Source organism: Radiomyces spectabilis (genome assembly GCF_025331425.1).
Source record: "Radiomyces spectabilis strain NRRL 2753 chromosome Unknown BYT42scaffold_11, whole genome shotgun sequence".
NCBI classification, from domain to species: Eukaryota; Fungi; Mucoromycota; class Mucoromycetes; order Mucorales; family Radiomycetaceae; genus Radiomyces; species Radiomyces spectabilis.
This window is the reverse complement of record NW_026251936.1, coordinates 872,702-895,660: the sequence shown is the minus strand read 5'-3', so window position 1 is coordinate 895,660 and position 22,959 is coordinate 872,702. Positions and strand designations below refer to the sequence as shown.

Sequence of the window (22,959 nt, the reverse complement as noted above, 5' to 3'; positions counted from 1 at the left end):
ATGCGCTACCAACATTGATTTTATTTGAAGCCCTATCAATGTGGCTAATAACATAACCATTCTTACAACCATATGATCAAATATCAAGTAAAAAAGATGAGATGATATTTTAATTAAAATAGATCCGGGGACTAATAGGTGTGAGTTAAGATCAGAGTGGCGTAAAGAAAGATCTATGTGGATGGTTTAGTGGTGTGAGTTATGACGAATCCCAAGTCGCTAGGATAGAAATAAAAAATCCGCCAAAGTAGATAATCTTGTCAAGGTGGACAAATCCAGATGGTGAGATGGATAGATGTTGCATGGTTCAGAAAGCGTCATCTTGCCTTTCCAATGTATTTGGTGTCACAATCCGTCAAGCCAATCGGATACTGGAAAACAGTTCTCACGGGGGATGACTTACGCCGTCTCCGAACTGGGGGGCAGGGAAAAAAAATATTTTCAGTCGGTCGGCTTGGTGCGGTAAGTCTAATGTTAACCAATCATGACCCTGAATAGATTAAGGATCAGAAAAAAGCGCTCCTTGGACCCGATAGGACGAGCTGGATTTGGTACTGCTCGTCTACTTGTGTGGTCATCAGAATCAGCAATATAGCAAGCGGCCCAATGATTTAGTTAAATGTTATGCAAGATGATTTTGATACATCCTCCAATAAAGGTCGTAGGCATCAGGATTAGGGAAATGGCGATATCCATTTTGGTGTGTCAATTTCCAAAACAGGAATGTGTCCCAAGTTGAGCTGTACAAACGGTGACTCATTAGTTCAAGTCCGCTGCTGAGAAAAAAAAAAGATTTCTTGGTACCTCAGTATATAAACATAATGAATTACCCATCAGTGTTTGGAGTTAATCCCTCTCTCTTTCTACTTCTTTCTTTTTTTTTTTCTTCACTTTTCCCTTGTTTTTTGTTTTTATTTACCACGATGATTTCCGTTATTATTCTGTTGTAAATGCTCCATCGTGAGCTCGACGGAAAAAATCACGATAATAGAACTCGTTTTGGTTTTTCGAAAATGACAAACACTTCTACGACGACGGCTGCTGCTGCGGTTGAGCAGTGCGACAACAACGCCTTGGTTAAATTCTTATTGAATCACGCTGGAGCCTTGAATCTTAAACCACTCTTGCAACTGGAATACCAGCACAAAAAGCAGCAAGAGCAACAACGTTTCTATGTCAATACCCTTGTTGGTAAGCATCGCGTGCAACCATGGAGACAAAAGAAAAAAAAGAGGGACATTTGAGGAGTGAATGGTGTGAAATAAATGGAAAGACCTTCTTTTTTCTTAACCGGCGTATACTTTTTCTTTTTCCCAACAGAGGTGACCGTGCAAGCTATCACTTCTATATGGCCAAACTCTGCAAGTAATCCGTCTTCCAAACCTATTGCCAATTTGAACGTTTTCTTGCATCATATCCTAAAGCATTCCCGTACCACCCACTCCACGCTTCAGTTGGCGATTTTTTACCTATTCCGTATTCGCCCCCGTATTCAGGAACATTCGACGGATGATGTGTATGTTTCCTGCGGTCGACGTATGTTCTTGGCTGCCCTTATTTGTGCCCACAAGTTTTTGCAAGACAAGACTTACAAGAACTCGGCCTGGTCCAAAGTCAGCGGTCTGAATGTCGCGGAAATCAACCATGCTGAAAAAGTCATGTTGCAATTGCTCAATTACCAGCTGTTTGTACGAAAAGAAACTTATGATCAGTGGATTAATATCCTTCAGTGCCATCTGAAATTACCGTCTCAGAAGCACGCCACTAATCTTTACGAACAACAAATACCCGTTTCTCCTCTGCGAAATTCCACGGTTTCCCAAGCCCCCGAACCTCGTCCGACTTCGGTCTTCAGAACTCTGGCACCTTTTGGTATGCTGTCGCCACCAGAAGAAGGACGTAAACGTCGCAACTCCCTTGAAGAAGAACAAGAACCTCTTCATCCGTCTAAACACCGTCGTCTGTGATAACCCCCTTTCCTCAATAATTCCAAAGAAAAAGTTTTCATGATCCCCTCATCATTCTATTCTCCTCCCTCCTTGACCGTTTGTGTATATTGCTCTTCCCTTTTTGTCGCTCACTTCGCTCACCCGCACTCTCTTTATTCTTGCACTTTTTTTTTATTCTTTGTATTTGTAGTCGTTTTTTATTTTCTTTTTTTCTTATATAAATAAATATTTCAAAACTGTTACAAGAACCGCTGGTTTGCATGAAATCAACATCACTGTTTGTTTGCCCTTGCAACATCACCAAAAAAATATTTTTTTTTTTTTGTAACCTGACAATGAACAAAAAAAAAATTTTCATATTTTTTTGAAACAAACACCTATCTGTCGTGGTTCCATTGGATGAATCCATTCGTCAGCTGACATAACCTTCCCGTTACTCCGCGCCAGAACCCTGGCGAATCTTTTTTTTCAGGACGTGTGTTTTTATGACCACGGACATCCACATCATCAAAACATTGAAGCCGCCGCTGAGTTTGTAGAAATACATCAGAAAGTGTAGCACGGACTGCCTATCAAAAAAGATTCAAGAAGATAAGCTATGTCTTGCATGCTCATATTATCTTGCAGACATACTCGCCTCTACATGGCTATACAATCTTAGTTACATGTATCAATGCTACTGAAACTGATGATAAAGGTGTAAACAGGATGGAGCATGTTTCGTCGTGGTCTGACGATTCGCTGTTAGATATTCAGATTTTTATGATTCCATAAAAGCTTTTGAGATACACTATTGGGATTATGATGATTTGAAACAAAAAAGATCTCATAAGATGAGTCACGCCAACTACTAGCCGATGGATTTAACCCGCACTGGGTTCTGCCATGCTCAAGAAAAAGATTGATTCAATATAGAATGCATACAACATTTTGATAGACAACCTATACAGACGATATCATGTTACGAGAAATATCAACCATTTATTAAAAGCTTGAAGTAGTTGATTGCATAGTAGGCATTATTGACACTTTGTGGTGAAAAGCGCGAACAACTATTTTTAATTTCCGCTCACAGCAACAGAGACATCTCATCGATGCAGATGCGTTCTTGTAAGATATACAAAACCGATGACAGCAGAAAATAATTGGAAATTTACTGCCGGAAAGTTTTTGCCATGTTATTACCAAAATACGCGAAAATGCTTGATCAAATCATCATCTATCTATTCTGCAAGCCCACTATCATGTGAATTATTTCTGGAGACTGTTTGTGTCATTGTGCGTGACCGACTTCGAAATGGTGGCTTTAAGCATAAGCACGTGGGGAAACCATCAGCTAAATGATTTCCAATCTGTTATTCTATGATAAAATAGATGGTAAAAAAGAGCAGGAAAGATAGTACGTTCTGAACAAGTAAAGGCGGTCTGAGATGGTGTGACTCACTGTTTCCTTGGTTTCAAGCTGTGAGAAAAAAAATGAAAACGCGAAACCAAATATGGCAATCATTATATTTCTGCTTTTCCTCTGCTAGAAGCATACGAAAGAACATATACTCCACAAATAAGCAGATGGCGAGTCTCAGTGGAACTCCAAATACGGATTCATGTCTCATCATCTTTGGCCAATGAGGAAAATCCGTGAATCTTCCCCACCCTTTTGGCCAAGTTCAAGTTCAAGCTGACTGCGTAAATTTTACCATCGACGTCACTTTTTCTTTTATGCTTGATTGCATCATGTTTATGCAATCCATGCCCAACCCCCATATAAACCCATGATGAAACACCACTGCGAACGAATTCTTTTCATTCCCATTTCTTTCTTCCCGTTCCCAATCAAAAGTATCAACAATGTCCAACAGTCGCGAAGCTGAAAAGAAGATTAATGAAAATATCGACAAGGCCTCCAACAGCGCACAAGAAGAAGTTACGCGTTTGAGAGCTGAATTGGATGACTTGCGCCGCAGAGCCGGCCCCAAGGTCAAGGAAGCTGAGAGCTTCCTTTGCTCTCCTGCCGCCATCGGCTTCTACCAAGGTGGGTATTTCTTTCCAACATTCCTCTTTTGAATCTTTTTCGCTAATCAGAATCATTCCATATTGTAGGTTTCGTTGTTGGTATCGCGGTGGTTTTGGGTTATGCAAAGGTGAATGGTGGTCTCCGTCTCTAATGTATCATCTATCTTTTACGATCCCGGGCGCCCGAGTCAAACTGTACATGTCTTATTATTCCGTATTTTTCTTACTGTAAATGGTCTATTTGAAATCTCGAAGATGTGATTTTGTAAAGTGCATAGCGTTAGATTTCGTTGAATACAGTAATGGTTTTATTGTGGTCAACTTTTATTAGTCTGCGGTCTGGATATCAGTTGCAAGAATCAGAGGGAAAGAAACGTGAATAAGGGATGACTGCTGTTAGTGGTGGTGCCAGTGATCTTCCATGGCACGAAACGTTTCATGATGCGATTCTTTACATCTTTGTAAAACATGCCGTAAATGATTGATTAGGGCCAAACGTTACTTTAATGGGCTGATATGAAATACTTATACCATGATTTACCAATATGAAAGTATAAGAAGGGACATTAAAAAAGTAAATTCACTCACAGGCTCTAAGCTTACTACTGCATGAAGAACGCGACAGGAGAAATCTTGTGTGCGGATCATAGTTGAATAAGTGCGATGCTCTATCATGAATCTTTCTGTTGTGGGTCATGCTGCAGGCTGCAGTAATTTTCTCAACAAAGGTGTCGGGTGCTGAATTGCACTGCAGCGCATCGTCTTTGTGGCACCATAGAACTGATGCAAAAACGTTTCACATCAAAAAAAACCGACAGTTACAAAAAGGGTGGGGTTTTGAGGACCAGATGAGATAGAACAATGGAACAGTAGAATGAGAGAATTTGATTTATTATCTGAATACCGTGAATGATCGTCTTCTAGTTTGATTCACATCCGTACTGAACATCGATGTCAGCAACTATACATTTCTTTAAGCGGCGACAGATCTCGCACACTCTTCTTCTCCCAGCGCTATACCATTCTCTATGACGTACTGAACTGAGTTCATTGAGATTGTTGATATATGATCGGTTACCAAAACATTGGATTAAGGTGACACCAATGCATGTATCTTGTTTTATTGCCGATTTCTAAACCCCCCCCCCTTCGACTCTGTTACCATGCGTAGACAAACCATGCCATGCTGGCTGATGGTAGGTATTGGATCGTTTATTGTATGTCTTCAATGGAATTGCTACGACAAGAAGAACAGTTACTTAACATCTCGTGAAATGAGGGAGACCCACAAAATTGTGAATAAACGGCGATTCAAAACCATGCAAGTCCCAGTTCTCATGTTCGCTCATCAAAGGCAATAGAATGCAGTAACAAAAAGTTAGTCTCATCCCCAAGCCAACTATATAATGTATACGCCATTACTAAACCGAATTGTTTGTAATCCTTTAGTTAACAGACTATAGGAATATCATATCATTGCAGTGCAATGTGTTATTAGACAGACTTTTCTCTATACCGCACATCCACGGTTCAACGATCCCAAACAGGCGACTGAAGAATGGTTTGAAACTGAGATGAAAAGTTGTTGATCTCTGATTGGGTTTTGTCGATCCACAACGATTGCCTTTTTTTAAACTTTTTAAAAAAAAAAGCCTCATCATCATGACGTCAATTGACCATATATGGAAATCCTTGTCAAAAAAAAAAAAAGGTGTCTCTTCAACCAAAATGAATTAGTGCTCAAACATGATGATTTCATCAAACCAAAAAGTTTTCATCAGGTTGCCAAGGCCATCTTGGTTCTAAAAATAGAAATGTCATTTGGGAAATAAGCTACAGTGGCCATGGTAAACCGAAAGGCGAATCTGAAAAAGTTAGTTTGCGTGATCCAATGCAGGACCGCATGATGAACAAGTTGGTGGTGACACATGTCAAAAATCATTGTTCACTCGTCTTGATAGATAAATAACCCACCATGGCATCATCGGGTTCTGCGGAATGATGTTGAGAATATAGAAATATCCACTCCATGACAACAGGTGTACCACCTTCCCGATACTTTACCCAGCCAGATCGGTTGAAACCCGGTGTGTCAAAAACGCATCCAGTAGCGCGCATCGAACATTAGAATACTTCTATACAAATTTGGAACCCGCTTCAATAAAAAAGAGAAAAACTTTTTTTTTTTTTTCATTCCAGTATATAATTATTCTCACACAATTTACCCCAATCCTTTTTTTTTCTGTTTTTGCACGTCAATTAATCTCCAAGAAACTAAATGTCCACGAACTCTATATCCCGTTTCAACGGACAAGAAGATTCACCCACTCGAAGCAATGCGCCATCGCGCCAGCAATCGGGCGAAGGGTTTCCCAATCAACGGTCTTCCATTATGCACGACCCTGCTAAACCGCGAAATAACGTATCCAACAAGCCCAATCGTATCAGCATCATCGATGCCTCGCCTAAAGGAAGCCGTCCGCACATGAGACCCGGTTTGTCAAGTCGTGCTACATCTTTTGCTCATTCGATGGCTTCTTCTCGGAGATCCATGGCTCGCAGTATGTCTACGTTGTCCGCTGCTTCCATGTACGGCAATTTCGCTGGTGAACGTTTGGAAGACCATCATCATCAACCCCGTATGAGACAATTGTCGGATGAAGAAAAGCGAAAAAGCACCATTTCAAGAACATCGGGAGTGACCGCGGATGGAAAACAGGAAGAGTCTAGCTTGGGTCTTGCAGAGGAGGAAGTGGTGATATCGGATGAACCGAAAGCGTCGGTTGGTAAAGCCATGTTCATGTTTCTCAAGGCATTTCTGGGTTCCGGTGTGCTTTTCCTGCCTAAAGCGTAAGTTTTGCAATGGATGAAATGTAATGGAGCTCTTCTCTTGAACTAATTGTCGATTCATATTCACATCCATAGTTTCGATAACGGTGGTTTAGCCTTATCCATTGTGCTGATGGTCGTGATTGCTGTTATTTGTTTGTTCGCTTTCTTGCAATTGGTCAAGGCGCAGCAAGTGGTGGGTGGTTCTTATGGTGATGTCGGTGGTGTCCTGTATGGCTCCATTCTCCGTTATATCGTGCTGTTCTTCATCACTATTTCCCAAATCGGTTTCGTTTGTTCCTATCTCATCTTCATTTCCGGCAATCTTGTCAACGTCGCTGACGTATTATCACATCATCGAGCCACCATTGAAGAAAAGTACTACATCTGGATGCCTTTAGTTATCATCATCCCCATGGCACTTATCCGTCACATTGCCCGCTTGTCGCTTGCCGCTATTGTAGCCGACATATTTATTCTTTTTGGCTTGATCTCTATTATCTACTTTACCTCCTATGACCTTCACAACTATGGTATCGGTCCAGGTATCGCCGCCGTCAATTCAGCCTCCTTTGGTATGATGATTGGTACCGCAACGTTCTCATTTGAAGGCATTGGTCTTGGTAAGTATTTCTAGTTGCATACATCAATGGCATTTGTGTTCTGGAGCACGCTTCTCACTGTCTTTTTCTGTCATCTACTACAGTCATTCCTATTGTCGAATCCATGGAGCGACCTGAGCGCTACAAGTTTGTTATCACTGTTGGCATGCTTATTGTCGCGGTTATTTACATTCTTATTGGCACCCTGAGTTACTTGGCTTACGGCAAAAATATTCAAGCTGCTGTGATTTACAATTTCCCTGCGGAACACGGCTTGACAATTGCTGTGGATCTTTTGTATTCGGTCGCCATTATCTTGACTGCCCCTCTCATGTTGTTCCCTGCTTTGAAGATTCTCGAACACGCTATTTTCTACAAGTGCCGTTCTGGTCGTGACAGTTTAGCGGTCAAGTGGGGAAAGAACCTTTACCGAGCCATTCTCGCTATTGCTTGTGCGGGTATTGCTTTTGGTGTCGGCGGTGACAATCTTGACAAATTCGTCTCTTTAAGTATGTATCGTACTGGATATTTTGAGCAGTGAAAAAAATTGTTGAAGAATACTTACGCTTTGAACTATTTTCTTAGTCGGATCCATTGCCTGTGTGCCTCTCTGTTTCATTTTCCCCGGTATGTTCCATTTCAAGATCGCCAACAGCTGGAAATCCAAAATTGCCGATATTTGCTTGGTCATTTGGGGTGTGGGTATCATGGTCTATACTCTTTACGTCACTATTGATTCCTTTATCCATCCTCCTCCCGCATAAAACGCCTCCACCATATAATGCCTATGTCCTGTCATGCAAATTCTTTTTGCTGGATCATCCCCGATCCATTTTTTCCCTTTTTTCCCCGTTCTTCTTTTTGTATTTTTGTTTTCAATGAGACACCCTACAGCCTAGATTGTATTGAACAAGCATGTAAAATCATAATATCTATAATTCCAAAAATTCATATATCGAATATACACACACTTGAATGCTTTTTGTTTTGTCCTTCTTTTTTTGTCCATGTGCATTTGCGTTACCTGTGTGGCAGCAGAATGACTTCAGGCTTTTTTATTCCCAGTCACGAAAAGCCAAGATTTCGATTGGTCGCAACGGATGACGATGGCTCGCATGACAGAACCCGTTGTGCACGTTTGGTTTTTTCTGAAGGCTTTCCCCGCTTACTTGGATTTGCATTTATTTCCTTTTTACCATGAGCTTATTTCCAACCAATCGAGGACCCAGTCATTTGGTGCAATTCAATGCCGGCAAGTGCATTCGTGAAGGCAACATGCTGAAACCCGACTTGCGTAAAGGGTAAATTTCAGGAGTCAATAATACGTGTGCATTGGACTCACATCAGATGTTTTCGTTTTACTTGCTGATCATCTCAGCATGATCTACATGGATCAGGTAAGAAACACCTTTTCTAACTGATATGTACATTGAGCAACAAGATGGGCCAAAAAGAACAATGACCAAAGAACACATTGACTTGTTTAGAGCGACGATCAACTGATGCATTTCTACTGGAAAGAACGCAAAGGTTCTGCTCAACCAGAAGATGTAAGGATTGGAGGGTGAGTGTGTGCATGCTTATGGGTTCTTATTAAAATTTGGTAAACAATAGGATTTGATTATTTTCCCTGACGAGGCCGAGTTTGTGCATGTCGAACAATGCACCACCGGACGCGTGTATCTTCTAAAGTTCAAGACGTCGAGCCAGAAACTCTTTTTCTGGATGCAGAATAAGAATGCGGACAAGGACGAAGAAGTAGTGAACCGGGTCAATCGCTTGATTGATGATCCTCACAGTGCTGTCGATGAACGCAGCATGTCACCCACGAATATGGATCTGAGTGCGGATGACTCGCAAGACTTTTCACGCATCCTCGGAGGCGATGATCAAGGTGAGTTTTTATTTGGGGTGATAGCTGCGTTTTCTATTATGGATAGGTTGATGCTGATGCTTGCTCATAGATGTGAATGTCACACAAGAACAGCTGTTACAGTTCCTTCAAACCGCCGGTGGTATGGGGTAAGTTCTTCTTTTTAGCCAAAGCGTTTGGACCCCTTGATGGTAGTGCGTATTCAACTCACTGATGTTGCCTTGAAAAAAAATAAAGAGGAGCGGTTCCTACCAGTACACCGCAAGTAGGGGATGGACCCACGGATAATTCTCCCGTGTCGCCGCAGCACAGAGAAGTCACCATGACCGGAAACGATCAGTCTCAGTCTACTGCAGATACAAGGATGAGTGCAGTCGATATGGAAAATCTGCGCAACATGCTAGCCAATGTGAATCAATCGCAGCAACAAGCTCAACCTACTTATACTTTGAACGACGTTTTAACGCCCCGTGCCCTCAGTCGTTTACTGAATGATCCCGACATTTGCGCGACGTTGTTCCCCTTTCTTCCAGAAAATGTAGAACGCACCCCCGAAGAAGTGCGACAAATTGCACAGAGTCCTCAGTTTCAACAAGCACTACAGTCGTTGAGCATTGCTCTCCAAAGTGGTCAGCTTGGCCCACTTCTCACTCAATTAGGCTTAGATGCCTCGGCAGGCAATGGTAAGTGGAGAAAAATTGTTGGGCCCGCATGTCTACCAAGACCATCGTTACTGACATGCAACTTATGCCGTAGATATTGAATCTTTCATGAGAGCTATCGAAGAGCAGGCGAGAAACAGAGAGAACGCCATGGATGAAGATTAGTTGGCCTAATATTACTCCAAACGCACTAGCCCTCGTGCTACTACAAGTTATACAGGCTCATGTCGGCTAAAGTCATATCTATTTTTTTTTTCTCCGTCTTGAGCGAAACTATCTAAATCTCAATTCACCAATAAAGGAGCGGCGATACATGGTCCTTTTGCTTTTTTTGGAATCAACAAAAGTTTGCAGAGAAAGACAAAGGAACTGGCCTTTGCATTAGTTCACTGTGAGTGTCCGGTTATACGCAAATGACTTGCGATATTGGGCTAGATCTAGTGATTCCCTTATGATATAGAAGATAAGTTTCGTAATATTGGTATAGTAAATTTTGGAAGGAAAGATTAAATAACATTAGGCGTCGTCAGGTTCAAAAATCAATCGATAGTTGTGAAGTATAGTAGTTACTACAACCATTTGCCAGTCGGCCTCGTTGAGTTTCTCTTGCGTGGATTCGGTCGACTGATGGTTGTTTCCCATGAGACTCATTCCGAAAATAGCTCCCAAATTCGCTGAATTCATCTTGTTATATTGCTGATATCGTTGGACTCTGCACAAACACGAAACAGAAAAGTTAGATGAAAAAAAAATTGGCATTTTACAGAGACATTGACTACTGACTTGTCGAGATGACACATGAGATATTTGAGTGTAGCGTAATGAGCGTCGGGCATATCATTAATGACTGTGTGCAGGCCAAGGATGCGCATTCGCTCGTCTTCAATTTCTTCAAAAAAGAAAGTAATCAGTGACAATACAAACAACAAAATTACAAAGGATACTATACTGGCTGCGTTCATGAAATGCTGGAAAGTGGATCGTGGGAAAACAGGATCGGGAAGTTCGGATAACCACAGCTTCAAAAGGGTGGTAATATTATGTACATCCTCTTCCGCTACAAGATTCACACTCGAACAATCTACCACAGGATAAATAAATAAGACCTTTTGTGCATGTCCAAATTTCAGAATTTTACCGTGATCAAAGGCTGTCTTCAACTTGGCAACATGTGTTTTGGTGCCGGAGACGCGATACAGGCCTACTGTTCGTAGCCCGCATTGCTCGATTGCCTCTACACACCTTTGCAATACCAGAGGCACCTCTTCCTTGTCTCGGTTCATCAGCGCTGTCAATGGAATTCCGAACACAGGATTAGGATTAAGAATGGTAATGGCAGTAGGTGACTAATTGATACAACCCGACAAAAAACCGGATAAAAGATGATTTGATGAATAAAACAAGTGGCGCCAAATACTGCCTTCGGAATCAATCCTTTACCATCACGTATTCTTTGTATGGAATATCATTCTTCTGTGCTGTTCCGGCTCGATTTCGAAAATTATCCACAAAAGCTGCCAAATCACCGTCGATGTCGATCTTTTCGGTCAATGATCGAAGTCCCAAACCTATAACTGTCTTAGCCAGAGTGCAACAAGAAAGCCTTTCCAACATCGTGTCAAAAACACTACAAAATATTCACCATCGTCGTTATCTAGAGCCAGGCCGTCGGCTGTTAATGCTTGTTCATAGATGTATGCGTAACGGGCGAGTTGGTAACGCAGGGCAACCGAGCATTCGTCACCGATGCTTTTAAGTTCCTATAGGCGGATGGAGATCCTTCCTTATTCCGTTTCACCGTTTCTACATTGTGGACAAGACACTTAAGTCGCCAGTACACGTACCCTCAGAGTTTTAGGTAAATGAGTTTGGTAATATATTTGACGCGCCGTATTTGCGTTTTGCAAATGTTGCTTGTATGCTTGATCTGCCGCCGCCGCGCGGGATCGAGCTTCTTCTTCTTGCCGATCGAGCTAAACCCCAGTGTTTGATGAATTTCCCTTCCTTTGCCCCTTCATGCAACCTGTTATGGGTTTTACCTGTGCTTGTGTCTTGTTGTTTTTGAATAGTCCCTTTTTCGGAATCTGGGACGGATCGTTACTTTTTTGCAGCAGAGTACGTTCCCATTCTTCGCTGTAACTCTCATATTTCGCTTTTCCCTAAAGCAATTGAACAAGCATCACACATGTCGCCTCATCAGGTTTTTGCGACAAGCATTGGGGTGAATCTATTTGGTGGCTGCATAGCACTCATTGTACCTTTTCCAAATTGTTTTCTGCATCCATAAGCGCTTTTTCGTGCTTTTGCCCCGCTTCTTTCGCCTACACCGATTTGTTTTAAAACGTGAACATTTCTCGGTTGGACTAGCAGTCCAAATCACTCATATCATTACTTGTCGTCTCGCTTTGTCGCTGTCCTTGTATAACAGTTGAAGATCATCCGCCACTTCCGAGATATCCGATGAAAACTTGATTCGCTGGCTTCCAATGGTTTCATGTACTTTGAGCATGGATGACCACACTTGACCGTAAGTGCTGATGAGACAAAAAAAAGAAAATCAGCTTTCCTCGTCTTGTTTGCTAGTCCAACTGCATAATCACCTCGATTTGGGATGCGCCTTCTCGTATCCCTCACACATTGACTGAGCCAACTTCATCATTTGCTTTCCATACTCTTCTTCAATAGCGGCTCGTTTTTTGAGGAAATTCATGACATCCTTTTGATAGAAATAAAAAAAAATCAATGCTTAAATTATCGTCGTTCCCTGGGTCGCACAATAAGGATGGATCTGAATCTATGTTTTCCTCCTAACCATCACCCTTGCTGTTTTTTTGTTGTGTATTACCTTGGCAGCCTGGATGTCCTGTTTGACTTTTCCGAGTAAACAAGAAAGACCACCCTATTGAACCGATATGCGAAGTTTGACACATTCATAATTTATTTTTTCTAGACTTGTTGTCCCAGCACGGAACTGCATAGTCGCGTCGTTTGAGCAGGCCACTGTACCTGTACATTGGTTAATTGTGCAATGAGTGTATCACTCTGAGACTGCTGCTGCGAGGCAACGTCGGGAGAATGATCGCCGATTGCTTGTTGAAAGTGTTTATCCTCGACCATCGTTGGCAAAGGAAAAGAGAAGTAAGAGAAAGGAGGGCGGTTTTGCCTTTTTCGGCAAGCTTATCAAAAATTTCAAACAGCACGCTTATTACAAGTTGATCTTTTTGGTTTATTGACGAGATCTTCCCACTTCGCGAAATACGCAAAAATGGATTCCTATTTCTTTGTATTAAAATGCATTGCTGAACAGCTGGCCGTGCTTCCTTTCCAGCCCCAATTGAATTTATGTCGCATAGAAGGACTTCAAAATTTTCGGATTGGCAGCCATGTAAGGGGGTCGGTTTCGCCCATGTTTGACGCCCCGAAACGATCTGGAAAAATGATTGCACGTGCAACCCTCGCCGATGCATCGTCATCACCTGTGACAGTTTTCAACGGCCGACCCATTCCGCCTTACTGGCGGCTTCCCTGACGCTTTCGTCCATTTTTCTCTCGCTTTTCTTTTTAACTCTTACAACTTCATATACATACCATGTCTTGGCAAGGATACGTCGACAACAACCTCGTTGGTACTGGCAGGGTACCTCACGCCGCTATCTATGGCCTGAACGGTGGATGCTGGGCTCACTCTCCCGAATTCGAGGTAAGTAACTGTCAACGGACGTTTCCGAGATGGCACGTCATCTCGTCAGAAGACTCCCTATTTTACTGGGTCTTTTATCGGAATCGGTTGACACTCATCCTGGTTTCAACCTGCATAGTTGCAAGGTAACGAGTTGCAGCAAATCATCAATGGTTTTAAGGACCCGTCCGCTGTTCAGGGAACCGGTGTCTTCATCCAGGGTCAGAAGTACTTCGTTTTGAAAGTTGACCCCCGTTCCATCTATGGCAAGAAGGTAGGGCGCTGAATTAAAATAAAAAGGGAAGGGGAAAAGATATATTGATATATTTTTATTTTGCCACGTATTTAGGCTTCGGATGGTATTTGTATTGTCAAGACCAACCAGGCTATCCTTATTGGAAAGTATGTGGAAGGCATTCAGCCCGGCGAATGCAATAAGGTCGTGGAACAGTTGGCCGACTACTTGATTTCTGTTGGCTATGTAAGTTTGCACAAGCGGGAAAACTGAGCCGGATTTAGGCAAGATACTGATGTGGCACTCTTTTCCACTAGTAAACGAGAAGGATATTCGTGTTCTTCTTTCTCTTTTTTTTTTTTCCTCGTTCATTTGCAGATTGGTGTGGTTCTTTTCCAAGAGCATCAAATGTCTTGACTGAAACCATCCATTGAATTTTTACCCAATTTTTCTTTTCAGCCGCTGCTCAATAAAAATATAAAAATAAAAAAGCTGAAAAACACTTGCTGTTGTTCAAAAAGTCTAAGCTAAGAAAAAAACTCCGTTTCAAATCATCCTCATTGCCCGTGTTACAGCTTTGCACCTGGCAACAATCTATTTGCCATGAAAGGTAGACTTCAGGACAACCAGCATTGTGCCACACCCCAGAATAAGAATTGCTAATAATATATCTAGTCCTCATTCTTGGTGCTGGATATGGCACCCGCCTGCAGCGAGATCTCATCCATGCCGAAGAGTATCGTCATTTACGTGGCATTCCCAAAGCGCTTTTGCCACTAGGGGATCGTGATGCACTGATTACCTATTGGCTGCAGTTATTCAAAGAATACGGGATTGGAGAAGACGACATTTATATTGTCACAAACGATACATGTTATCCGTATTTCGAAGCGTGGGCACAACGCCATGAAGTCTCCTTGGGTAACATTGTATCGGATGGCACGACCACCAATGATACCCGTCTAGGTGCCGTACCTGACATATCCTTTGCGTTGCATCATTTTCATTTGAATCATGATGACATTCTCATTGTGGGAGGAGATACCTTACTTCTGGATGATTTCAGTTTGGATGCCTTTTTATCTCGAGTACCCACAGGGCCATGCCTTGTTGCAACCTACACAGTGTCGGATGACCAAGTTTCCAAAGTCGGGATTGTTGAAACCAATCCCGAAGGTCTCATCACCAGTTTTCTGGAAAAACCTGATCCCTCACAGACTACCTCGAGACTAGCGTGTCCTTGCTTCTACTTGCTGCGTCGAGATGCATTGAAGTATATTGACGAATTCATCGCTCTCTGTCAAGCGAACCATGAACCTAAAGAAGCCTATGATGCCACCGGCAAGCTCTTAAGCTACCTGTATCCTCGCTTTCCTATCCTTACCTTTCCCATCGCTGGACGGATCGATGTGGGCAATTTACAATCTTACATAGAGGCCCATCATTATCTTTTGAACAAATGACGGACACTGACGTACCTGCTTTGACGCAACTAGAGGGATACTGTTGGACACTGATAGATCATTTTGATTCCGCGGGGGGGGGATTCATTTGCTGTTTCTTATTTGTTTAAAGCGTATCCTGGTTTGTGAGCAGTAGCGAAAAGATAATTTTATATCCAGTATGAAATTCGATGAATTACCTTGGCACATGTTCACTGTAATGGATTGATGCTTTGACGATCTTGGCTCCAATGCATAAAAGATCCGCCGCTTAAGTTTCCAGTCAAAGGGAAAAGCGTCCTGATCGCTAATTGTCTTTTCGGCAATGAGAACTTGAAGGTAGTTTATACGCATATGAAGTTTACATAAATAACTCCATTACTACTCCAGGAAGTGAGGCACCGTTTGTGATGCTATTGAATCCGAATTCATCTGCCGAGTAATCCGCGTATCCCTTATTCACGAAGCCAAAAAATGACTTCCTGAAATTTGCACTCATTCAATAGTATGTGAAGACGGCAGGACACTGCCATCAATATTTTATTCTTATCATCCCCTTTTTATAAGCTTGTAAAGCTGCAAGATAAAAATTGGAAACAGCCGTTAACGTTTTGACAAAATCCACCAGTTATATATAGGCAATGCCTCATGAACTAACAAATCGTCTATGTCCTAATTCAGTCCCAAAAAAATAGGTGACGCTATTCCGTAATTCTCGCTCTTATTAGACTCGTCCTTATTGGTAGACAGGTCCCGCATCGAATCTGAAAATAAATAGAGAAAACGAAACCGCGACATATAGTGCACGCTTATTGATCGACAATAAGGAAATCCAAAGTGTCTGTCTCAGACCATCGTCTTCCGCGCTTTGCCGCAATCGAAGAAGACTCAAATTAAAGGCAAGTGGCACATACATGAAGCACACATTTTGTCAGACAAACAAAAACACAATCGTACAAACTGGAACACATAATCACTTTACAATATGCCTAAATCCAGCAAGTGACCCAAGTTTCAGCCAATCAGAAACGACGATTTTTCCAATTATTTGTGGCTTATGTAGGCAAATTTGGCTAATTCTCCAAAAAGGGGATGTAGCTCAAATGGTAGAGCGCTCGCTTAGCATGCGAGAGGCACTGGGATCGACGCCCAGCTTCTCCACTTCTTTTTGCTTTTTTTTTCTTGGAATTTATCAACCAATCAAGTTTAAGGTTTTCTTCATTTTTATTTTTTATATTTTTTTTTTTCATCACTCTTCTTCCTCCAAGATGCGCGATTATTTTATATGGCTTATAATAGCAGCTGTATTTATAAGATTGGCTGGTTTTCTTCTTTTGTGGAATCAGGTAGACCCTATTGCGGTGAAAAAGTCAGAAAAAAGAAAGACGAGAGACTATTATACTGAAAGCGGAATAATGAGCATGGTGCGCACGTTCTCTTTTATTTTTTTGATCGCCCATATGTCGAGGTCTAAGCAGATAGTCCCCCCAAAGAAAAGCATAAATATGTTCAGGTCATAGTGACGCGAACAGATGTCAAAGAAGATCATGCGCCCGTTGACCGTTGAAAAAGTATGGAGCGCATACATAGGACAGTTTTCAACGCATTGCAGATGGAGTCACTGGGCTTTAACGGCTGAACAACCTATTAGGAGAGCCTGGCGAAAACACTTGAATTTGCGAAGCATTTTCACGATTTGTAAAAGTTGATTATCAGTTCAATTTTTGCTTGTTGGTTCTCTTTACCGAGATGGCTATCTGGTAAAATTCTCTGACATATGACACCGTTTAGATCGCCGAGTGTTGCCAAATCGAGTTTAAAAGTGATAGTTTATAAACAGTGAATCGCTCATCCGCAGCTATTGCTAGCGAACCACATCTTTCACAGCCACAAGGCTAAGATAAATGGCTATTTTAGCAATACATGCAGTGCATTTTTTTTTTTCTATTATTTCGTAAGGAGTTTAATTAACATAATCAGGAAAAACAGAATTGGGTTAGAATGGAGAGCATACATAATGTGTCAAATACAAGAAAGAGGATTTTTATGCTGTATGATAGATTTATTCACGGCGAAAAAGAAGAAAACAGAAGCAAAAAAGAAAAGCAAATGGGATGCAGAGGAGGTGGATAAGAGAGGAAAAAGAGGGTGGATTAAATTTTCTTTTCTTTTCTTTTCGCGCGCGCGTGATCGTGAGAGGATGATGATGGTTCTACTGTTTTGCCTCCACTTTACGAATAACATCATTGAAACCCTTGATCTTTGCACATTCTGATTTGACATTGTCAGCATACGGGGTATTCCATTTGTTCGAAGCAATCAGGATGCGTGCATAACGTAAACAGGCTTCTTCCCGATAATAATCGTAAAGTTTCTTGTTGTATTTTCGCTAAGCAAGATAAAATAAAAGTCCAGAAGCATTAGATCTCGGTCATGAACACACAAATCCTCCTCCGTTACTAACCTCTTTTGCTCTAGTCTCTTCGGGATAATGATGTGTTTGATGGATCAAGAAATCGTTGGGAAGGACCCAATAGTCAATGCCCGCCAGGTAAATCTCGTACAAACACGCTGCCTTATTGGCACCGTAACCAATGAAGCGCTCGTCGCACCAAGGGGTTCCCTCTTTCTTGAAAATGACGTACGGTTCATAAGAGTAGTTGTAATCGACCACCTTGTACGGATCACTAGACTTGTACCACTTTTGATAATCGGTAGATCCATGACCTCGCTTCCATCCTCGATGGAACATGTCGATCTTATCTGTTTGTACAATGTCCATCAAGTCGTTCTTGTTCTTGGGGAATTTATGCCAATCCTCGCCATCTTCTTCCCGGATGAACTCGAAAGCAGGCACCACAATAGCCGCACGTCCACTTCGTAATCGGTCCATTAATTCGGGTTGTTGTTTTAACGATTGGCGGAAATCTGTGCACAGGTAGAAATCGACATCAAGCATCATGATGTAGTCACTTCGAGCAAAGAACTTGGCTACGTTACGCCACATATTGAACTGACGATCAAATTTATCAACTACTAAATGCAAATCGACGTAGCGTCGCATATCTGGATTCTCGTCGTAGAGTCGGTGAAGATCGGTCAAGATGGTTTGTTTGGATTCGTCATCATTGACATGAATAGCTACGGATACCGGTCCTTTGTAGTGAGATGCTAATCGACTGAGTACATGGAAACGATTGTGCGTCACCAGAGTAGCAATTGTCACTTCTTCGTGATCAAACGATTCCTCCGCTTTGAAATAATAAGGAATCACTTTGGAAGGTCCCATGGCGTCAGAGAACACTTTATCCAGCATTAAATCCTCGGGCATCAGTTCCGCATGACCTGTCAAACAAAGATTACAAACATTTAGCTTTCCCAAATGGCTCCCGCATGAGATTGGAAAATGAGTCAAGCAGTTACCGTCGCTGTTTTTCCATGTGACTTGCTGAATGCCTAGATACCGTTGCTGAAGTGCAGCTACGGTCTCTGGCACTTTTTCAGACGCAGAACGAGGTGCAAGATGGTTGGTAGTGAATCGAGTGGCACCGAAACCGAGCAGATGAGCAGTTGCATAGACCAAAGAGCCAGCAATATACGCTACTAACAGATATTTCAGCGCTTTTGCCGGTGTCATTTGAACCTTGTCACGCATCGTAGAGCCACGTATTGCTGAAAAGGAACAAGGAACAAATAAAAAAAAAAAAAAAAAACGTATAAGCCAGAAAGAAATAAGGGGTTGCGGAGCGGCTAAAAAAAAAACTACTCACTCACATTTTAGCATCATGAAAATCTTGGATGGTTGGCGGGCTTCGAAAAACAACCTGTAGACAGCTTCCAGAACTTCCCCACTCTGAACCAAAACAAGGCCAACAGGCGATAATCCATGTCATAATGCACGTAATGATCACCCAATGCAAATATTCATGGTAGCGATCTATTTTCTTCAGTGATAGCGTCATTAAATACTTGATTCACTTGATTACTATTTTAGGAATCTCGATTAACTGTAGTCAGTAACGGGGATCACCAGTACCATTGCTGGTTTCCAGGTATCAAAAACCATGAGTGAAAGGCTCGGATCCAGCAAAAAAGCGGTCTAGCCAATTTATATCGTGCAACGTAGCATTATGAAATTGATCGATTTCCGTACTTACTTTTAATGGCAGCCCATAAAACAGTAAAACACAAAAACAGAGAACAACGGACAGCTCCACGCAAGACAATAAAACGTGTTAATACTTCCATATTAGGAATGCGTGAGCACAGATGAACTTGCATTTTTATTTCAGGTCAATCTCAGTGCCATGATTAAAACAGCTTTACATTGAGACGAAACACCCTCTCTTTCACCTTTGTTGCCAAACAGCATCGGTAGAAAATACAAGCATGTTCATAGTTTTTTCAGTTACTATGAGACCTCAGATCTGGATGGTCTACAACGTAGCATCACTATTGGATTGAAACGAGAACCATTTCTTTGAGAAGAGGTGATCTGCCGGTTTCCTTTGTTTCATGTATCAGTGATATCACCAGACAAGACAACCCTTGCGTACTACCATTCTATGCCTATGATAAAGCCTGCATATCCTGATACATTATCTGAATCCATTACTCGCATCATTATTTACCATTGAGATGCGAAGCTACGTCTTTCGTAGATCGACATCTACACAAGCAGATATCCCTTTTTTTTTATATTAGTTCCTATAGTCAATAAAACGATAGAAGAATTAAGTGGATCGAATTGGTCATGCCATTGCGTTTTCAGATCTCTATCTGATAACAGCTGTGACTATTCATAGTGATGATAGATGCCAGGAACGTGTGTTGTGAGTATTGATTTTTTTATTCGAGCTCGAGCGAAAGGCGACCAAAGTTTCAGGTGAGAAAAAAAGGTAAGAGAATGGCTCGTCTATTTCTGCAAAAAGTGGCATGCAGAATTATGATCATGTACTAGCCCCGTAGAATCAGCCCTTTACTTTGACAGATGAGGTTGCAGAGCTGCAGCCAAACAAAGTAACATATTTTGTGTTCTGTGGATGATACCATTCAATAACATCATCCGAAATAGGCTACTGTTATCCTGGATTCTGGAATGACGCATACCTTTTCTCTTTTTTTCTTAGTTACAAAGCATACTTCGTTGAACCAAGATAACTTTTGCAAGTATTTACAAGAAATAACAGTTTGAATGGCTCTTAAAGAGTTTTATTGAATTACAAATGTATAAAAGTGGGTGCACAGTGGATGGAATGAGAAGGCGGAGGAGTTTAAGATGGGGGATAGGAATATAAACAGAGAAAGAGGGCTGACATGATTAAATTTACAATCGGGGCTTGGAGCTTGTAGAGAGAATATCATCGTACAACAAAGTGGTGAGGAAGTCATCGTACTGTTCACCAGTGACATTGGTGGCAAAGGCCATCTTGGCGGCTTCATACTTGGAGCTGCTGTATTTGTCACCTAACGCCTGACGAATCTTATCGGTTTCTTCATCAAGGACTTGCAAAAGATAGTCGCCCGTGACCTTCTTGTTTTCCTTTGTCACCGTTTGATGGCGAGCCCATTGCCATAACTGAGATCGCGAGATTTCAGCGGTAGCGGCGTCTTCCATCAAGTTGTGGATCGGAACGCAACCGACACCGCGAAGCCACGATTCCATATAAGTCAGACCGACTTGGATATTGTCACGAATACCGGCTTCAGTGACAGCGCCTTCGAAATCAATGTTTAACAGATCTCTGGCAGTGACGTGAACATCCTCCCGGCGGACATGGATCTGATTGGGCTGAGGCATATGTTCGTTGAAAATTTCCAAGGCGATCTTGATCAGATCAGGATGCGCCACCCAGGTGCCGTCGTGGCCCGCCTTGACTTCTCGAAGCTTATCGGAACGGACCTTGGTCATAGCAGCTTCGTTCTTCTCAGGGTTATTTTTGATAGGAATCTGAGCAGCCATACCACCCATGGCGTGGACACCGCGCTTGTGGCAAGTTTGGATCAACAACTGGACATAAGCGTCCATGAAGGGCACCGTCATCGACACCTGGGAACGATCAGGAAGCACATATTCAGGGTACTGACGGAGCTTCTTGATGAAAGAGAAAATGTAATCCCAACGACCACAGTTCAATCCAGAAGAATGGTCACGCAATTCATAAATGATTTCATCCATCTCAAAGGCAGCCAAAATGGTTTCGATCAATACAGTAGCACGGATCGTGCCTCGAGGAATATTCAGCATATCTTGCGCCGTGTTGAAGATATCGTTCCACAGTCTATAAGCATTTGAGTCTGTCATTATCTTTTCCTCTTTTGCATGGTTTGATAATAATGACATACCTTGCTTCCAAATGGGACTCCATCTTGGGAAGATAAAAGTATGGGCCCTTGCCTTTGCGGATCAGTTCCTTGGCGTTGTGGAAGAAGAAGAGACCAAAATCAAAGATGGAAGCCGACATGGGTTGTCCGTCCACAATGACATGCTTTTCCACCATGTGCCATCCTCTTGGTCTGTAAGAGATGCCCTTTTGTCAGCCGACGGTTCTTTAATGAAGTTACAAAATAGGAAATGTTTCGCATAGTTACCTGACCAATAAAGTCGCTGCATTACCATCTTTGCGTAGTTCGTAGGTTTTGCCATTCGGATTAGTAAAGGTGATGGTACCTCGGACAGCATCTCGAAGGTTGACTTGGCCATTTAAGCAGTTTTCCCAGGTTGGGCTGTTGGAATCTAAACGAAAGGGAATGACAAAATGCCGATGCGTGAGAAAAATTAATTCTTAATTGGGCAATTCTTTCTCCTTGTCAATTACCTTCAAAATCGGCCATGTAGGTCGATGCTCCAGCATTCAAACCATTGATCACCATCTTACGGTCGACAGGACCAGTGATTTCTACTCGACGGTCTTGCAAACCTGGCCCAGGTGCAGCTGCTTTCCAATTGGGATCATTGCGAATGTAAGCCGTTTCGGGTAAGAAATCGGGCAACACTCCACGATCAAGCTCTTGCTGGCGGTAGACACGCTTCTGTAATAGAGTCTTGCGAGTGCTGTCAAAGATACGTTGCAACGTGGCAACAAAAGTTAATGCCTCTGCTGACACGATGTCGGCTTGATGTTCTTGAACAGCGCCAAGAATTGCGACGCCGTTGACGGATGTTGCGAGAGAACCTTGCTGTGTAGTCATAATGGTATTTTTTTTCTTGATGGATTTAAACAAGTGTAAAATAAGAGATCAGAAAAACTTCCAAAGGTCTCATTTATATAGTTCTCCGGTAAACCGGATGGATGGTTCATGCTCCACTGAGTCGCTCCACCGAGTCATGATAGCTTGAAAAAAAAATGTCTCGAATTGGGAGATTGATGCTCTGTTCGTACTCCGACGGGTCACGTTGCCAACTGTCATATGTCAAAACTTCAATACATTTCTGCTTGATGTGTTTTTTAAGTTGGACGCATTTTCAAAGGTCAACGTGGTCATAACATTATGATCTATCACCCATACATTTATTTGCGTTTCCCATCTTTTTCTGCTACCAATGGATGTATCAAAAGCAGCATTGCAGAATCATAAAAATTATGATTTTTTAATGTCCCCGCGTGGAAGAAACCAATGGGAGGTCAGCTAATGTACTTTTATAGCAAGTGCACGGAGAAGGCTATATCTTATA

The 22,959-nt window shown here is 42.1% G+C and overlaps 9 protein-coding genes and 1 non-coding gene across 10 annotated transcripts; 7 read left to right on the top strand and 3 right to left on the bottom strand.

The window, feature by feature from the left end:
• Positions 1-714: 714 nt before the first annotated feature.
• Positions 715-2,219, top strand: BYT42DRAFT_580993 (cyclin-domain-containing protein). Its single transcript, XM_051569567.1, has 3 exons — positions 715-740; positions 805-1,190; positions 1,320-2,219. The coding sequence occupies exons 2-3, from the start codon at positions 951-953 to the stop codon at positions 1,965-1,967; spliced, it is 888 nt and encodes a 295-aa protein (XP_051420653.1). The 5' UTR covers positions 715-740; positions 805-950; the 3' UTR covers positions 1,968-2,219.
• Positions 2,220-3,762: 1,543 nt separating this feature from the next.
• BYT42DRAFT_580989 (uncharacterized protein) lies at positions 3,763-4,527 on the top strand. Its single transcript, XM_051569566.1, has 2 exons — positions 3,763-3,981; positions 4,050-4,527. Exons 1-2 carry the CDS (start codon positions 3,798-3,800, stop codon positions 4,112-4,114), a joined length of 249 nt encoding a protein of 82 aa, XP_051420652.1. The 5' UTR covers positions 3,763-3,797; the 3' UTR covers positions 4,115-4,527.
• A 2,076-nt stretch (positions 4,528-6,603) lies between these two features.
• On the top strand, positions 6,604-8,157 carry BYT42DRAFT_501816 (transmembrane amino acid transporter protein-domain-containing protein; the record flags this gene model as incomplete). The annotated part of the gene is made up of 4 exons (XM_051564787.1): positions 6,604-6,812; positions 6,888-7,414; positions 7,498-7,902; positions 7,979-8,157. The coding sequence occupies 4 exons, from the start codon at positions 6,604-6,606 to the stop codon at positions 8,155-8,157; spliced, it is 1,320 nt and encodes a 439-aa protein (XP_051420651.1).
• A 304-nt stretch (positions 8,158-8,461) lies between these two features.
• On the top strand, positions 8,462-9,504 carry BYT42DRAFT_76436 (proteasome complex subunit Rpn13 ubiquitin receptor-domain-containing protein). The gene is made up of 5 exons (XM_051572824.1): positions 8,462-8,694; positions 8,772-8,790; positions 8,881-8,943; positions 9,008-9,287; positions 9,358-9,504. Exons 1-5 carry the CDS (start codon positions 8,591-8,593, stop codon positions 9,417-9,419), a joined length of 528 nt encoding a protein of 175 aa, XP_051420650.1. The 5' UTR covers positions 8,462-8,590; the 3' UTR covers positions 9,420-9,504.
• Positions 9,505-10,327: 823 nt separating this feature from the next.
• Positions 10,328-13,115, bottom strand: BYT42DRAFT_580982 (Rho GTPase activation protein). Its single transcript, XM_051569565.1, has 12 exons — positions 12,774-13,115; positions 12,529-12,644; positions 12,321-12,462; positions 12,187-12,249; positions 11,968-12,087; positions 11,773-11,901; positions 11,571-11,688; positions 11,369-11,496; positions 11,067-11,274; positions 10,878-11,009; positions 10,712-10,817; positions 10,328-10,640 (listed from the first exon to the last, which is right to left on the bottom strand). The coding sequence occupies exons 2-12, from the start codon at positions 12,636-12,638 to the stop codon at positions 10,445-10,447; spliced, it is 1,452 nt and encodes a 483-aa protein (XP_051420649.1). The 5' UTR covers positions 12,639-12,644; positions 12,774-13,115; the 3' UTR covers positions 10,328-10,444.
• A 301-nt stretch (positions 13,116-13,416) lies between these two features.
• Positions 13,417-14,369, top strand: BYT42DRAFT_580968 (profilin). Its single transcript, XM_051569564.1, has 3 exons — positions 13,417-13,628; positions 13,747-13,881; positions 13,957-14,369. Exons 1-3 carry the CDS (start codon positions 13,518-13,520, stop codon positions 14,113-14,115), a joined length of 405 nt encoding a protein of 134 aa, XP_051420648.1. The 5' UTR covers positions 13,417-13,517; the 3' UTR covers positions 14,116-14,369.
• Positions 14,347-15,347, top strand: BYT42DRAFT_76320 (nucleotide-diphospho-sugar transferase). Its single transcript, XM_051572823.1, has 2 exons — positions 14,347-14,452; positions 14,518-15,347. The coding sequence occupies exons 1-2, from the start codon at positions 14,446-14,448 to the stop codon at positions 15,303-15,305; spliced, it is 795 nt and encodes a 264-aa protein (XP_051420647.1). The 5' UTR covers positions 14,347-14,445; the 3' UTR covers positions 15,306-15,347.
• Positions 15,348-16,372: 1,025 nt separating this feature from the next.
• Positions 16,373-16,445, top strand: BYT42DRAFT_t117. Its single transcript has one exon. It is a non-coding gene; the product is annotated as a tRNA-Ala (tRNA).
• A 1,051-nt stretch (positions 16,446-17,496) lies between these two features.
• BYT42DRAFT_595098 (glycosyl-transferase for dystroglycan-domain-containing protein) lies at positions 17,497-18,573 on the bottom strand (the record flags this gene model as incomplete). The annotated part of the gene is made up of 2 exons (XM_051570821.1): positions 17,497-17,673; positions 17,749-18,573. 2 exons carry the CDS (start codon positions 18,571-18,573, stop codon positions 17,497-17,499), a joined length of 1,002 nt encoding a protein of 333 aa, XP_051420646.1.
• A 1,900-nt stretch (positions 18,574-20,473) lies between these two features.
• BYT42DRAFT_580965 (malate synthase A) lies at positions 20,474-22,589 on the bottom strand. Its single transcript, XM_051569563.1, has 4 exons — positions 22,103-22,589; positions 21,876-22,020; positions 21,630-21,800; positions 20,474-21,565 (listed from the first exon to the last, which is right to left on the bottom strand). Exons 1-4 carry the CDS (start codon positions 22,473-22,475, stop codon positions 20,611-20,613), a joined length of 1,644 nt encoding a protein of 547 aa, XP_051420645.1. The 5' UTR covers positions 22,476-22,589; the 3' UTR covers positions 20,474-20,610.
• Between the last annotated feature and the right edge of the window lie 370 nt (positions 22,590-22,959).

Bases quoted from the DNA above. Each gene is read 5' to 3' on its own strand.
- BYT42DRAFT_580993 (XM_051569567.1), top strand. From the start codon at position 951: ATGCTCCATCGTGAGCTCGACGGAAAAAATCACGATAATAGAACTCGT. The intron at 1,191-1,319 runs GGTAAGCATCGC...TTTTTCCCAACA, and splicing joins TCTATGTCAATACCCTTGTT to GAGGTGACCGTGCAAGCTAT.
- BYT42DRAFT_580989 (XM_051569566.1), top strand. From the start codon at position 3,798: ATGTCCAACAGTCGCGAAGCTGAAAAGAAGATTAATGAAAATATCGAC. The intron at 3,982-4,049 runs GTGGGTATTTCT...TCCATATTGTAG, and splicing joins CGCCATCGGCTTCTACCAAG to GTTTCGTTGTTGGTATCGCG.
- BYT42DRAFT_76436 (XM_051572824.1), top strand. From the start codon at position 8,591: ATGAGCTTATTTCCAACCAATCGAGGACCCAGTCATTTGGTGCAATTC. The intron at 8,944-9,007 runs GTAAGGATTGGA...GGTAAACAATAG, and splicing joins GTTCTGCTCAACCAGAAGAT to GATTTGATTATTTTCCCTGA. The intron at 9,288-9,357 runs GTGAGTTTTTAT...GCTTGCTCATAG, and splicing joins CCTCGGAGGCGATGATCAAG to ATGTGAATGTCACACAAGAA.
- BYT42DRAFT_580982 (XM_051569565.1), bottom strand. From the start codon at position 12,638: ATGAATTTCCTCAAAAAACGAGCCGCTATTGAAGAAGAGTATGGAAAG. The intron at 12,463-12,528 runs GTGATTATGCAG...TTGTCTCATCAG, and splicing joins AAGGCGCATCCCAAATCGAG to CACTTACGGTCAAGTGTGGT. The intron at 11,275-11,368 runs GTAAAGGATTGA...TGTATCAATTAG, and splicing joins CATACAAAGAATACGTGATG to TCACCTACTGCCATTACCAT.
- BYT42DRAFT_580968 (XM_051569564.1), top strand. From the start codon at position 13,518: ATGTCTTGGCAAGGATACGTCGACAACAACCTCGTTGGTACTGGCAGG. The intron at 13,629-13,746 runs GTAAGTAACTGT...CAACCTGCATAG, and splicing joins CTCACTCTCCCGAATTCGAG to TTGCAAGGTAACGAGTTGCA. The intron at 13,882-13,956 runs GTAGGGCGCTGA...CCACGTATTTAG, and splicing joins GTTCCATCTATGGCAAGAAG to GCTTCGGATGGTATTTGTAT.
- BYT42DRAFT_580965 (XM_051569563.1), bottom strand. From the start codon at position 22,475: ATGACTACACAGCAAGGTTCTCTCGCAACATCCGTCAACGGCGTCGCA. The intron at 21,801-21,875 runs GTAACTATGCGA...CATCTCTTACAG, and splicing joins GCAGCGACTTTATTGGTCAG to ACCAAGAGGATGGCACATGG. The intron at 21,566-21,629 runs GTATGTCATTAT...AAATGCTTATAG, and splicing joins GAGTCCCATTTGGAAGCAAG to ACTGTGGAACGATATCTTCA.